General features: G+C 39.1%; 1 protein-coding gene across 3 annotated transcripts in view; it reads left to right on the forward strand.

The window, feature by feature from the left end:
- Positions 1 to 15,306, forward strand: part of tacr1a (tachykinin receptor 1a) — a 51,237-nt gene that overhangs the window by 5,752 nt on the left and 30,179 nt on the right. For all 3 annotated transcript variants that reach the window (XM_025897074.1, XM_005472938.3, XM_005472937.3), the window contains exon 2: positions 10,208 to 10,402. In XM_025897074.1, coding sequence (XP_025752859.1) covers positions 10,208 to 10,402 — 195 coding nt within the window. The remainder of the gene's footprint in view (positions 1 to 10,207; positions 10,403 to 15,306) is intronic.

Below are 15,306 nucleotides of genomic sequence, written 5' to 3' on the forward strand. Positions count from 1 at the left end.
TATTCAGATTTCAAAATCAGCAAAAAAACCTCTAAACTCCTCACATAATTATGAAATTATGTGATGGTCATCAATAAACATGCTATCCAGCAGATCAGAGACTAATGCTTACAGAAAACAAATGAATAGTCTAATATGAGGTTGTACTGAATTTTAGTTTATGGTTTTCATTTTTAGTGTTTGCCAAAATGTTTCCATTTCATGCCAGCATTTTGGCTTGTCTACAGCTTGTTCTTCCAAAAATGTAATTGATTCCTGAGACATGAGAGAAAATTGTTGTTAGCATATGACAGAAAAATCATGGCACAGCAGAATACTGAGGCTTAGAATAGCTTCACATACCTGCTGGGCCTGCTAAGCATGTATGCAGCTGTTTTGGGGTTCATGTTTGTTGGCATGTAAAAAGATCCACATGGGAGCAATGCATATAGTAGAGTAGAGTAAATGTAGCATTAATATATAAGTCACTTCAGGTTTGAGTTACAGTTCTTTCTACTTTATGGCAAAGCATCCTGCATATCAGATTTACTAATTACACCTAAGTTTTTACTCTGGTGATTTTATCATTTTCACCAATAACAACAGCAGTTTTGGGGTTATTCTGTTTTGAAACGGTATCTGTGACTGGTTTATTTCCTTAATAATGGTAATAAAGCATTATTACAGCATTTATACAACCAACAATTGTTAGTAAACCATTAGTTATTCTCAGTAACGATAAACCAATAATATAGACTAGGAGAATAGGGAAGAAAGTAACTTTGAACGTATTATGGTTGCTAGTGCCAAACAGCTAATCTACTGAGATTTCCCCAACCATCTCTAGGGTTTCCAGAGAATGTACCAGAAAATGTCGAGTGAACAGCAGTTCTTTGGATGAAAATGCCTTGTTGATTTCAGAGGTCAGAGGAGAATGGTCACACGCTTCAATCTGATTAAAAAGGGAACAGTAACTCAAATAATCAGGAGAAGTCCACACTGCATATCGTCCTGTCAGCTAAGCACACTAAACTCAGACTATAGTTTGCATGGAGGTCATCAAATTGAACAACAGAAGATCGGAAAAACGTTGGCTGATCTGATGAGTCTCAATTTCTGCAGCAACATTTGGATGAATCTGATGTGAATGACAGGAAAGCACGAGTCTATCCTGGCTTTGTATCAATGGTTAAAGGACACTTTGGGCCCCTTATTACCAACTGAGTTAAACTCCACAGCCTAGGGTTAGGGTTAGGTTTCTTATGACTGCTTCTAGCAGAATTACGCATCATGCCACAAAACTCAACTCATCTCAAAGTGGCTCCTTGAACATGACACCGTTCAATGTAATCAAATGGCCTACACTGTTACCAGATCTCAATCTTGGCCACAGAGAATTTAAACAGCTCTTTAGGCAAAATGGGGTTTAACCCAGTACTAGCAAGGTGCACCTAATGCTGACCAATGAGTGTACTTGTAGCTGTTCTACAGAGCATTAAGAATTTAAATTTGTTATTAGTAATCAATTACAGCTACCAGCTGAACCACATTAGTTGCCAAATTAGAAAGTGATGCCAAGAACAGCAGCACAACAGTAACAATGGCTCCCAGTTCTTTTCTTACAGGTTCCAGTTATTTCTCTGCTGAGATCAGAGACTTTATAAATGGGCATAACCATTTAAAGACTTGAGTTTGACAATTTGACCATTGTTTTTGTTTTTTTGTTTGTTTTTTTAAAAATTATTATTTCATTTAATTATTTAATTATTTAATTTGGTAGTTAGCTAATACTAAAGACGACTAGCTAGCGTGGTTAGCTAGGTGCTTGCAAAATCTCAATGTGATATTAAGGATTGGTAATGTTGGCTGGTAAAGAACAGGATTAAAACTAAGCTGTTGTAACAGAACTAAGTAAAGAGCTACTCTGTAGAGTGCCTTTTACTAGATGACAAAACGGCACTTACTTCATTTAACTTCAGCTTTAAAACTATTTAAACATTAAAAATCTTCCCACTCCCACCAGCTGTCATGAAAAACTTGGCGTATCTCTTTCTCTTAGACCAGAGTTAAATACATTCATTTCTGCTGTAACATTGAGCCTTAGGGAGATCTATGGCAACTGATGGGCTTTTGTAACTTGTGTGGCAGTTTCATTTTTCAACCCAGAATTGACAAGCATCAACTTCTGGAAGGTACTTCAATAGTTGCTGCTTGAGATGAATCTGAATCAAAGAAACTGTACATTTTAAAGGTGTAACGATTTGTGTTGACATCCATCTGTTGTGATAAATGCCACTTTCTTTCTTTCCTTTAAGGGTACCACTTAATCAACAATCAATATGACTGAGGAGTAAACAAAGAAATGAGAAATCACCAGCTGAGACTGGATCAAAGCAGATGAAGTATTTTTTATATTTACCTACTATAGCTGGAGGACAGCTTACAGCAGGAAAAGCAGGTCTTAGGAGGGGTTTATGTGCTGCATACCCAATAGAGCCTAATGTGTTCTCCTCTCCATCTCATGTCCTTCCTCCAATTTCCACATCTTCCTTTCCTGTTCTGTCTGCTATCTCCAGAGGGACCATCATGGGGAGTTATTCTGGCCTCTGCCTCCCTTCTGCTTCTCCATGATTCATGCCTTGTGCATAAAAAATGGGAAGAAAGGGATCACTCCTCACGAGAGGATTCTCTGACGTAACTAATCAGGAAAAATGCTGACAGAGCATTGCTTTGCTTTGCAAATTAGCATAAAAATTAGCACAGAATTTTCATTTGATGCTATTAAGTTTTCTCCCATTTGAGTCCCCAAACTATGCACACATTTAGTCCAATTTGTTTTATTTGTTAATTAATATGCAAAACCACAATCTAGTTCAATATCCAATTAGGCACTCCACAAAATTGAAACATCAAGTTCATTTTATTAATCAAGGTAAGTAAGAATAATGCTGATACAACAACAAACTGAGAGATTAAAATGGAAGAGTGAAGAAACTGATAAAACAAACATGCTAAATAGCCATGCTAGTGAAACCTAGAAACCTGCTATATTATGTTTATTGAGGCAGATATGCACTGCACCTCTAATGGACACAGAAAAGTCACTCCAGCTTTATCCAATAGTAAGGTACAAGTACTGTACCTCTGAATATGGTACGCTTTTGTAACTTCTTGTCTGTAAAAAGAATAGCTCTGTGCAATTAGTGACCAAAAAATATACCTTCATGGCCTTGTACAAAAATGAACAGTAGTTGCACCTGCCAGATTCATCCCATTTGTATCTTTATTAGGGAAAAAATAACTTTATTTAACATTTATTAACCAAAAATGTATTTTACAATTACTTTACATTTCACTAAATATATAACCTGCATGTCAGTGTTATATTGTTCTGCTACAACTGAAAATTATAGCACGTGGCTAAATGCAGTCCTTTGAGAATGCAAACCTCCACCAAAGCAGCTACATCTGGGTTTTGCAAATATTAATTTTGTTTTCTTTGCTCTTTTTAAATGTACTCCAAAGTGTTTGTAGTGCAGAAAAACTTAGCAAAATTGCGGTGCAAAGTACAGGCCTTTGTTATTTTCTCAGTTGAAACTCATTTTAATATATGCCTATATGTTTTCAATAGACAACAACGGCAGTATGAAATATACTTTTCAATTATTATTATCACTTTGACCATCATATCAATCTATTGACCTTGAAGGAGAGGTCAGAGTTCAAATGACTCAGAGTTCAAATTTTAAATCTTTATACAGTTTTTTCTATATGCTGTCAATACACAAACACACTTGTAAGGATAGTTTTGAAGTTGGTCGATTTTCAACCAATAAATCATTTTGCTGACTTTGGTGGGTGTAAGCCAAATTTTAACGAACTGTTAACATGACCCCACTTTACACCGTTACAAAGTTTTATCAGAATTCATTCAAAGCTTTTCAAGCTTTCATGTTTGCAAACAGAATGATGACATACGCGTGCACACACATGCAAACACTACCAAAAACATAACCTTGTTAGCAACATTCAGTATTCTGACTGATAATTTGGTTATGGCAGTGGCTTATCTCATGCCATGGTACTGACAGCGTGCCTCACTGTGTTTATTAGGTAGGGTATGCTTTGCAGTTATGCACTTGTTAAAACATCAACTTGTTGTTGCTTATTCTAAGCTTGAATTGTCATATGGCTCTTCAAAAAAACAAGGAAAGATACTTTAAACTGTAGGGTCTACTAGTCGTTGTGATTGAGCTAATCGTTAAATATGGTTGTAGCTGATCGATCAGCAAGTTGCAACAAGATGTAGCTAACCTGATTTGTTTAGCTAAATTAAATTTCAGTTCTTCCCAACAACAGTCATCCACACCTCGTGATGAGAGAATTAGGAGGATAGCAGGAAGGGCATGTTTCGTCCTTTCCTATCAGAGATACAGTAAAATGTGTGGCCATGTTTTAGTCACCACTAACGAGACATTGCTAAAGTACAAGGACTCGCACAAACGTAGCAAAGTGCTGTTTGAGCTGCTTATTTGCTGTTAAATGCTGATATGATGTGTTACTATGGTTACTCATTTGAGAAGTCAAGGGCATGTTGGTCACAAAAGCACCTAATATAGAAGAATATAGAAATATAGAAGAGTTATATCATTATAATTAATTAGTGGTGAGAGGAGATACCATTATATACGTTCCCAAACATGATCTCATTGAAACAAAAAAACATTTTTATTTTATTTGCTGCAAATGTTTCACTTGAGGTTTGGAAAAGACAACTCCCTCTCAGATCTTCGGTAAATGCACATGCATCATTTAGTCTCAGACATTTAGATCATTTTGAAAAGGTGCCACACAGCTATGTCACCTCTGAGCGAAAAAAAAAAATACTGATTTTAACACTTGTCATTTCCTGTCACTGAACAAAATCTACTCAGGTTAGAGCTTGGAAAAAATGGCCACGAGGCTGGATGTGTCTAATTGAGGGCACTTAGCTGACTGGTGGCTGCTGTTATTAATGTTATTATTTAATTTGGTGACTGTATAGTCAGTTAAAAAAAAAAAAAAGCTATAAGATAATTGAGTGTGGTGGTGCTGAAGTAATTTAAATTACTAGCTTAACTTTGGCTCCATTATTATAAGGTCACATAGGATTGCAAATTTTGACAGTATTTAGTTTTTCTTATAAGTATGTACGGAGAACGGTCTTTATCACATTTATATTGGCAGCCTGCACCTGCAATCTTGCCTGATGTGGTTGTTTCTGTGCTTCCATGATTAGTGCTTCTGTGCGGTCTTTCAGTCCAAATTTTTCCAGCCATTGGCAGGATTTCTCAGTATCAGCAACTTCTTCTATCTGCTGCTGCTTCATGTCATGGAAGGACCTGTCTTTCCATCATGGTTCCTGTCCTGTTGCTCTTTCTGACTCTTTCTTCTTTCTCAGGTTTCTGCAGCCTGAGGTTTTCACTAAGGACATGATAAGTTGTGGCCACCTTTCTTCTGATCTTGCTTTCCCATTCAGCTGGCTTCTCAGGACTTGCCTTTCCCTGTGCAGGCATTTGTTGGCTGCAGCTTTTCTAGTGACCTCTTCATGGTTCCCATGTGCCTGTGGGCCAGGTACTTGTAGCTGTTCTGAATATCTGCAATTTTGCCTTCTAGTAGTCCAATTCCTCCAGTTCTGACTACACTTCTTCAGTCCGAATGATATCTTGATGTCCTATCTTTCTGGTGTTGTCATGTGTGGCTGTGTGGCAAGCAGGATAAAGGACCCAAATGCAGGACTTGTACATGGAATGTAAACTTAAAGCAGCAGCTTTATTTGCTGGTTAAAATCCTCCATAATAAAAAAACAAACCAAAACCCTGAATATGGAAACTAAGAACTAAACACTAGGAAACAAGGAGCAAAGAACTAAGAATAACAGACACCAGAACCACGGCAAACCTTACAGCACATGGGGTAGTACCACATGACAACAGACAGAGGAAAACACAGGGCTTAAATATACCAGGTAGTAACGAGGGAATGGGAAAAAGGAGGGAAACAGCTGGGAATAATCTGACATAACAAGACGGGGAGGAATGCACTGAAGACAGAACAAGGAACTATCAAAATAAAACAGGAAACATGAGACCTTCACAAAGACACAGACTTGACACTGTGATGAGACATGAGTGACTAGGGGAACAGAGGGAACATGAAACACGGAGACAACAGTAACTAAATGTAAAACACAGGGAAGGGACAGTGAACTAGAAACTAGGAGCTATAAATATAATACAAGCAGAAAACAATAAAGAGAACCAAACCCATGAAAAACAATAAATCAAAGAATATAACTTAAACCAGAATTACACAAACTGGGTCACAGCTAGATGTCATCCATGCAGATGAGGAGGCTGATTTTTGCTCCATTTTGAGGGGATTCAGGCCTGTGCATAGCAGTATATGGGACAGGGCATGTCCTTTTTAAATCCCACACTTAATGGTGACTTGTGTAATTGGTTTGAAGTTGGCCTTTAGTGTTGTCACATCCCTGAAATCCTCATCAAGGCTCTTTGGATCCTGTTGGTCTTGTAAAATTCTTGCTGTCAATCCAGGCAGTACACAGGTTGGTTAGTCTGGTCTTACAGTCTTGAGTGACTGCTCTGTCTACCAGGAGCTGGTGTTTTGCCCCCTTGTGCCAATTACTTCGTGGGCTATGTGCCTGTTCATTTTAGCCGCTATTATGTCTGACAGGAGCGTCCATGTTGTGCTGAGGCAGGTTATTCCCTGCCTTCTGGGGATCTGGCCTTCGGTTCGCCATTTCTGCAGTTTTGCATCTCATCCATTAGCAGCTGGTTCATTTGTGCTGTCATTGAGTGCAGTTAGTTTCTTTAGCCAGTAAGTGTGAATCATGTCGGGGCCTGGTGCTGTCCAACCCATCATACTTGAGACACTTTCTTGGATGTCTGCTGCTGGGATGGTAACTGGTTTCTATTCAGGGAAGTCCCTGTGGACTGCTCCTATTGGTTTTGCATGAGTGAGTGGTGGCTGAAGGATTTATAGGTATGCAAAGAGTCTATAATGGCAACAACAGATGCAATACTTCAAATTACATCTCACAAACACAATGAACTCTCACATACAGAAACACACACAAGCTTTACTAGCATCATCCAGCTTCCAGCTACAGATGGAAATTTACGTAATTTGCAGCAAAAAGAAATAGAAAATGGAAAAAAAGACGAAGGACCAGAAGAAATAGATTAATAATACAATTACCACCACCTACATTCAAATACAATTTCTGAAAAAAATAAATAACTAATCTATCACCTTTACTGTCTCACTCTTAATCACTTACATCACAGGAAAACTGCAGCAGGTTCATGGTGTTTATATTGAACCACTGCATTGCCATTGCAGTTTAAGGTTCTATTTGTGGATAATTGGAGGTGTGTGTCAGACATGAAATCCAGCATTTGCTGCCCAAGCTGCCTGATACCTTGTGAGAGGGAATCCTATTGAGAGGAATCAGATATTGCCTACAGACAGATGTTTGAAGTGCAAAGTCTCAAAGGTGTGTTTACCAAGATATGAATGAAGGGGAGGGAAACACAGGGGTGCTAAGATCTCTACCAGCAAATCCATGAAAATGAAATTACTTTCGGGTAAAGAAGTGTGCCTGCGTCTGTATGTGTTTTTTATTTATTTTTTTTAAAACTGCAGGAGAATATTAATCTAACAGAACCAGTGGGGTCAGACTGAAATCTAATACGATTACAAGGAAAGTGAATGCATTGCGTAGACAACATCAGTCACAATTGTGATACAAATAATAATTACTTCATTTGTAATAGTCAAAATCAACATTTTTCAATTTTAGCTATTCAAGATTCAAGTTTCCACTCTGGTTATGGTATTAATGTAGGGAATAAGTCAAATATAAGTAGCCAGATAAGCCAGCAGAAACCCAAGAAAGAGGAGGAAGAGGAGGAACCATGATGGAAGGATAGGCCCCTGCACGGTATGTACCCTGGTAGATAGTGTAAGGGGCTGACATCCAGAAATCCTACCAGTGGCTGGACAAAGCTGGAATAAAAAACACCACAGAAGCACTAATCATGACAGCACAGGAACAAGCTCTCAGCACAAGATTGATAGAGGTTGGGTTTACCACACCAGGCAAGACCCCAGGTGCAGGCTGTGTAAAGATGCCCCTGAGACAATCCAGCACATAACAGCAGGGTGCAAGATGCTAGCAGGCAAAGCATACATGGAACGCCATAACCAAGTGGCTGGAATAGTATACAGAAACATCTGTACGGAGTATGGTCTAAGTCCCAAGGTCAAAATGAGACACACCTCCCCTAGGGTGGTTAAGAGTGACCAAGCTAAGATCCTGTGGGGCTTCCAGATACAGACACACAAACTGGTGATGGCTTACCAACCGGAAAAGATAGTGGCAGACAAGCAGAGGAAGATGGTTGTAGTACTAAATGTAGCTATACCGAATTGTGGAAACATCAGGAGGAAGGAACATGAAAAGCTCAAGAAATACCAAGGGCTGAGAGAAGAACTCGAGAACATGTGGAGGGTGAAGGCAAGAATGGTCCCAGTGATAATCGGCGCACTCGGTGAAGTGACCACCAAGCTAAGCGAGTGGCTCCTGCAGATCCCAGGAACAACATCTGAGATCTCTGTCTCTGTCCATAAGAGCCCAATCCTAGGAACTGCACAGGACCCTTAAGCTCCCAGGCCTCTGGTAGGGGACCCAAGCTTGAAGGATAAAGACCACTAACAGGGGCAAGATTTTAAAGGATGTTTATATATATATACACGTGGAGATGCTGATTCTCTCTGAGACCGTCCAAGTGGATGTCTTCTGCCGCTGGGATCCCTGGCATACACAAACTCTCTCCAGCACGAAAAAGTGGTGATTCTCATTGGGTATATGGTACACTTTTTGTAGTCTGGTGTCCAGCTTGCATGCCAGTAGGGATAATAATGATGATTTGGTCTTTTGAGCAAGCGGACCACTGTTCTCTGCAGGTGTGTGTTTGAATCTGACATCAACAGCTTGAATATGACTCACCTACATGAAGAAAAAGCCACATGGCTGCCAGAGCCTTTTGAAGTAGAGCTAAAGTAAAGCCGAGGTACTGATCTCCCGCTTTCAGTGGACTGCAGGGAGCATTTGATTTTAAAAGCCTGCTCTTGTGCTTGATATAATTAGAGTGAGAATATCCATTTAGCAGATTCATTTGGGTTATTAGTGGGATTAAGCCTTTAATTAGACCTCTTTGGCTCAGGATGGCATTTGGCTGGAGAGCTTTTCTGAAAAGAGACGAAAATTAGTAACAGTATACTGTGTACAACAAAAATATGAACGTTATAGGCTTTTCACATAGTGTGGGAATTTAGTAATTGAAACTGAAAGTTCCTGAGAATGACTTCCATAAAATAAACACTTCACCAGATAAGCATAGCTTCAAGATTATGGAGCTATCAGGAAAAATGAATTAAGGGATTAAAGTGCAACTCAGTCAATACAACCAAATCTCTAATAAATGTAAGTCAAAAATCTATACAGAGGTTTAAAATAAGAACTGATGGGGAGTCGATAATTATTTCTTTCTCTCCCTGAAGTATTGTATTTTCAATGAGGAGAAATGAGGTCCAACAGAAAAATGACTTTAGATGGACTTTGTAATGAAGCTCAGTGTCAATGGTGTGCAAGATCATTTTAAGTGATTCCTGCACCTCTTCGTCTCTGATGAGGAGCATGAACATGGCAGTGTGAAATCACTACCGAAACGTCGAGGCAGCCTGATGGGAATCCTTCACACATTTTATGAAACACTTTTATGTTGTAATTCCAGTGTTGGTGTCTCTCTAGGGAGCATAGTTTCACGATCCTGTGCAGAAATCATCTTCAAAGTACAAATAATTTTTGAACAAATCAAAACGTCATGTGATTTTCAACCTGTAAATATGAAAGAAAAAAGGTCTTGCATGTTTTTCCTGGTGCTGAGTAGGCAAGTGCGTGTGAATATTCACATCCCAGAGGTCATGTTCGAGTTACTCTCAAGAAATTCTATTTCTGTGAGTGTTTTTACACTTTGCCCACGTTGAGGACTTAAATAACTTGTGATCCCATGCTAAAAAAAGAATCCTCTATCTGTAAAGCTCTTTATTCTGTCCTGTATTCTGCTTTCATGTAAACCACAAAGCATTTGTGTCCCTGCAGGTACATGGCCATCATCCACCCTCTGCAGCAGCGCATGTCCTCCACAGAGACCATGGTGGTGGTGGGTGTGATCTGGGTTCTGGCTCTGCTCCTGGCTTTTCCTCAGTACTACTATTCCAACACGGATGAGGTCTATGGCCGAGTGGTGTGTTACATCGACTGGCCAGAATACACTGTGTTTGACTTCAAAAAGATGTGAGTGAGTCTCTCTGGCAAGCAGCTATTCAAATAGTCAACAAGCCCAGTTAATTATTTTCCCATCAACAGCAAATTTGGGAGGATGCTGTGTGTATTCAGTGAAAATGATTAAAGCTCTTTGTACTTTGGAGTTGATGAATTGAAGGCACATCCTAGTAGATTGGCGTTCTCTCACTCTGATAGAAAAACACAAATGCAGGAAAGAACGATTAGATGTGACTGAGGTCTTACTTCAACATTTCATTTTCCCTTTGTAATTTTACAGCTGCAGCTACTAAGAAGGATTAGGGAGAATGTGTAAAAGGGATGACACAGAGCCATGGAGCTAGAGTGGATGATCTTGCAGTGCCCAACACTATTGGACACTATTGGTTTTCCTGCACTATATACATATGAACTTTAACAGTTCAGCATATATATATATATATATATATTTATTGAGAGTCCCCACCATCTCTAAGCAGCATATCAAAGACATTACATTCATGCAAATTAATTACACGCTGTGTGGTCAAAAGTTTGTTAATGTTGGAGCTATTTCCCCTCTTTGTTGTGATTATCGTTGGGGTCATTACTCAAAAAAGTAATTATTACATATATTACACAGAATACTTTTCTTAAAAGTAATGCAGTACATTACTTAATTACACCCAGGAGAAAGACAATCGTTATACTACTCGTAGCTTTCATGTTACTCTGTAAAATGATCTGAAACACACTGTCTCCTATTTACCATTTAACAATATAAACCTACAGGCTAAACCCCACACACCAACACAAATCCCTATCCTGATGTGGACACGTGTGACTTTTTTTCTTCTTAGTATTTAGGTATGAACACAAAGCCGACAGCACAAATCAAAGATGAAAACCTCCACAAAAAGACTTCACAGTGATTCTACTGTAGAAACATGAGCAGGTAGAAACAGAGGCTGTAGCCTTCACTTCGTTACCTGTTGAAGTTCAGCATCGGCTGATTTTAATGACGGCTCACTTTATCACGGTGCTGGGCTGCGGTCAGCATTTTATGGGCTCAAACTGTGGTCGTAAATAATTTATACTTGTAAATCAGCCTGCGTAGTTGTGAACTAGTGAGTTTTGAAACCTCGTAAACCAAAATATCTGAAAATTTTATGTTTGTGCATCCATAGATGAGAATTTGTGTGTGTGCAAAAAGATTTTTTTTAAAGTGTATTACCCTTCCAGGACCTGAAAAGCGCCACTACGACAGCCAAACTCATCTGTTCTCTGATTGGACATGACATCGACCAATCAGCTGAAAGGGAGAAAAATCTGGTCAAATTTCATATTTGCAAGTTGAAACTCACACACAAGCAAGGGAGATTTACACGTAGTTTTTTTTGCTTTGTATCTGTAACCAGACCTTAACAAAAAAAAATGTTAACTTGTGTAATTATTTTTTACAAACACAAAACTTTTTTTTAAACACACACACACAAACGTCCATATCCACGCTGCGGCACTATTTTCCTCCTCCGACACATGAACTAAAATTGCTGATTATAGCGAGGGTTTAAGAACCAATAGCGGGATCGATAGTCGGGCAGACTAAGTATTCCAGGGAGTTGGACTACTTCATGATTCCCATCCCTAGTAATAAACCTACACACCTTTGGAACTTCAGGTCAGGGGTTCGACTCCTGACCAGGGTGTCTCTATCCAGTAAGTGTCTCTAGGCTAGACCCCTCATGCTAATCAAGCCTACATCAGATATGAGAGAGAGAGATAACTGAAGCCATATCGGCTCAGATGTTGCTGGATTAATAAGGTCCGAGTCAGGTGTTGGTTACCAGGAACCAACTAACAAAGAGTTTAGATAAATTGTTTAAGCCAACTTTTTTGTGATATACTGCTCCTCATAAGCAGAATGTTTGCACAGCAGGTGGGTGTGGCTGCCAGAGGGCAGTGGGTGATGGGCTAGAAAGGATGGATCTAGTGAGTGGACCTGTCTGTGCCTCCTGAGTCCATTATGAGTTCTTTTGTTTTAAGGACATTCAGCTTCAGGTTATTTTCTGAGCACCAGCGGGGCAAGTTCTTACCTCTGCCCTGTATGCTGTCTCATCTTCATCAGAGATAAGCCCAACCACGGTGTTGTCATCGGCATACTTGATGATGAAGGGCGATTGAGATTTCCCTGAGATTACCATGTTAAGATACCCACTTTTCTAGGCTGTGTTTATTTCTGAATTTTGTGGTTTCCCACAGGCCCAGATGACTGATTCCATCCTATGCCACCACAATTACAAAAACGTTAATTATGTGACTGTGCATGTTCATCAGGGCAAAACAAAACAAAAGCATAAAAGTATAAACAAGACAACTGAAAATTCAGTAATAAAAGCACCAAAGAGTAGATTTTGTAAATTAAATAAGACATTTAGTAGTAGGTAATACTTGTAGGATCAGGCAGTTTCCAGAGTAGAGTGTGCAATTTATGTTTTTTCCCAACACCACCTGGGGTAATCTCTCTCTGCAGCCTAACTGCAGCTTTGGATAGAGCATAAACGGATGGATGATGCCTTTCAGCTTTTTATCAGAAATGCTTCAGGCTATTATTTTCCAAATAAAAATCGGTGTTCTTCAAGTCAGATCTGAGAAATATTATCCCCACTCAATTTAGCTTTTTATGATATTGCAGTGTATTAACATATGTCCATGGCTTTTAGTCCTAATTAGCACGCTTTCAAAGAAAGTCAAGTGACAGCACTCAGACAAACCTCGTGTGGGACAACAAAACAGAAGAGCTGACTCAAAAGCCTAATGTAAACAGAACCTACGGCCTCATTTAGCTGTTTATTAAACCACAGCAGACTGACTACATGTGGTGCATTTTGGACAAGTGGCCTCGCTGAGCTATTGATTCCAGCTTGTCTAAAAGCCAGCCTCAATTCTATAAATGAAAGAGCCTGTTCAGTCATCTACTTAAGTAGCCAAATGCGGACTTGATTTATTTTTTATTTTGTTATCTGAATTGCAACAGATTAAGAGAGTTAAGCCAGAGGGTCACACACAATTCAAAATAAAGCTATTACCAGCATTCAAGGAAATTTTACTCCTGAGGTTTCTGATTCAGTCATGTGGGGTCAAAGTCTTATCTCTTATACTGCTGAATATTCAGTAGCTCATTTTCTTCTTTTCAGCACTTTGCTGTGATTTTTAGTTAAATGTGGTCATTGTCTCTCATGCAGCAAAAACGCTTTTTCATTAATGTTCTCTTTACTGGGGATTTGGAAGAAACATCTGCTGGGCAGACACTACACATTTACACATTTAACCAGTTTTAATGCACTGCTACAGCCTGTTACTTCTCTAGTCACATTTTTATAAACCAGGCTCCTTTTTACGGTGGCCCTGAGAGGCCAAACTGACTGCAACTTAAGAAACACCAGCAATAAGAAAAATGCTGCAAAAGCACACAAAACACAACGGAAATAGGAAAAACAAAAACAGAAATAGGAAAAAACTGATTTCCAAAAGCACAAGAGAAGTGTTTCTGGGGAGACAATAACCCGGCGGACTAGTTGCAGGAACCCACAACATGCTAGGTGTGTTTTACCATGATTCATATAATACTGATGACGGATTTTTAGGCCAAAAGTTAGGCTAACACACTTACCTCTCATCTTTTCTTTCCTCTTAAAACCGATAGATCCTCCACTTCTTCCCAGCGCAATTCTTAGCATATTTTGGTTCCTGCAACTGGTCTGTCGGGTTGTTGTCTCCCCAGAAACACTTCCCCTGTGCTTTTGGAAATCTGTTTTTTCCTATTTCTGTTCTGTTTTTTCCTGTTTCCGTTGTCATTTTTCCTTTTTCCGTTGTGTTTTGTGTGCTTTTGCAGCATTTTTCTTATTGCTGGTGTTTTCTTAAGTTGCAGTCAGTTTGGCCTCTGAGGGCCACCGTACCTTTTAGGTATTATGACAATTTACAAAAAGAGGAATAGATATTTTGCTCAATAATACAATAACAAACATGAAGTTATGCTTTAATGGTTAATTTAAAATACTCATGAATGCAGAAATTAAGAGTATCACTTCAAACGTGTAGGTCAGAAACTTTGGAGTTTTTGTTGGTTAATTAGTGGAAACTAATTAGTTAGTTGAATGTCTTTTAACTACTTAAATCTGTCTTATGGAGAAGTTTGACAGAAGCAATTATTTTTTTCTCCTGAAGTTTTCACATCCTAATCATACTGTTGGAAGTCCGGGCTACTGACTGGCTCCCAAAATTATCTGTATTTTCAGATTTAGGCTGATTCCAAAGAACTGTTTCTCCTTTAGTGCCAGACTCTTGTAGCGTCAGACTGTGTTTATCTTTCTGAAGACAGAAGGCAAAACCTAAACAACACACCCTTTGGGAAATAGATCAGACCAGGAGTGACATGTTTAGCCGCATGTTCTCCTTAAATTGCTGGCTGTCTGAGTGGTGTCCCAGAAACGATGTGGGCTTCATAGATAATTGGCAAACCTTCTGGAGGAAACCTGGTCTTGTTAGGAGAGACGGCATCCATCCCACTTTGGATGGAGCAGCTCTCATTTCTAGAAATATGGACCAATTTATTAAACCCCCCAAAATATGACTATCCAGAGTTGGGACCAGGAAGCAGAGTTGCAGTCTTACACGCCTCTCTGCAGCTTCTCTCCTCCTGCTACCCCCCCAAAAACCCATTTCCATAGAGACTGTGTCAGCTCCCAAAAAGACAAAAAACAAACCAAAAACCAGCAATAAACAACTTAAACATAAAAAATCACAAAGAAAGAACAATACAGTATCCACATCTGAACCAAAGAGTAAAACAGTGAAATGTGGATTATTAAATATTAGGTCTCTCTCCTCCAAGTCTCTGTTAGTACATGACTTAATAATTGATCAACAAATCGATT

Source organism: Oreochromis niloticus, linkage group LG12 (assembly GCF_001858045.2).
Source record: "Oreochromis niloticus isolate F11D_XX linkage group LG12, O_niloticus_UMD_NMBU, whole genome shotgun sequence".
In the NCBI taxonomy this organism is placed as follows: domain Eukaryota; kingdom Metazoa; phylum Chordata; class Actinopteri; order Cichliformes; family Cichlidae; genus Oreochromis; species Oreochromis niloticus.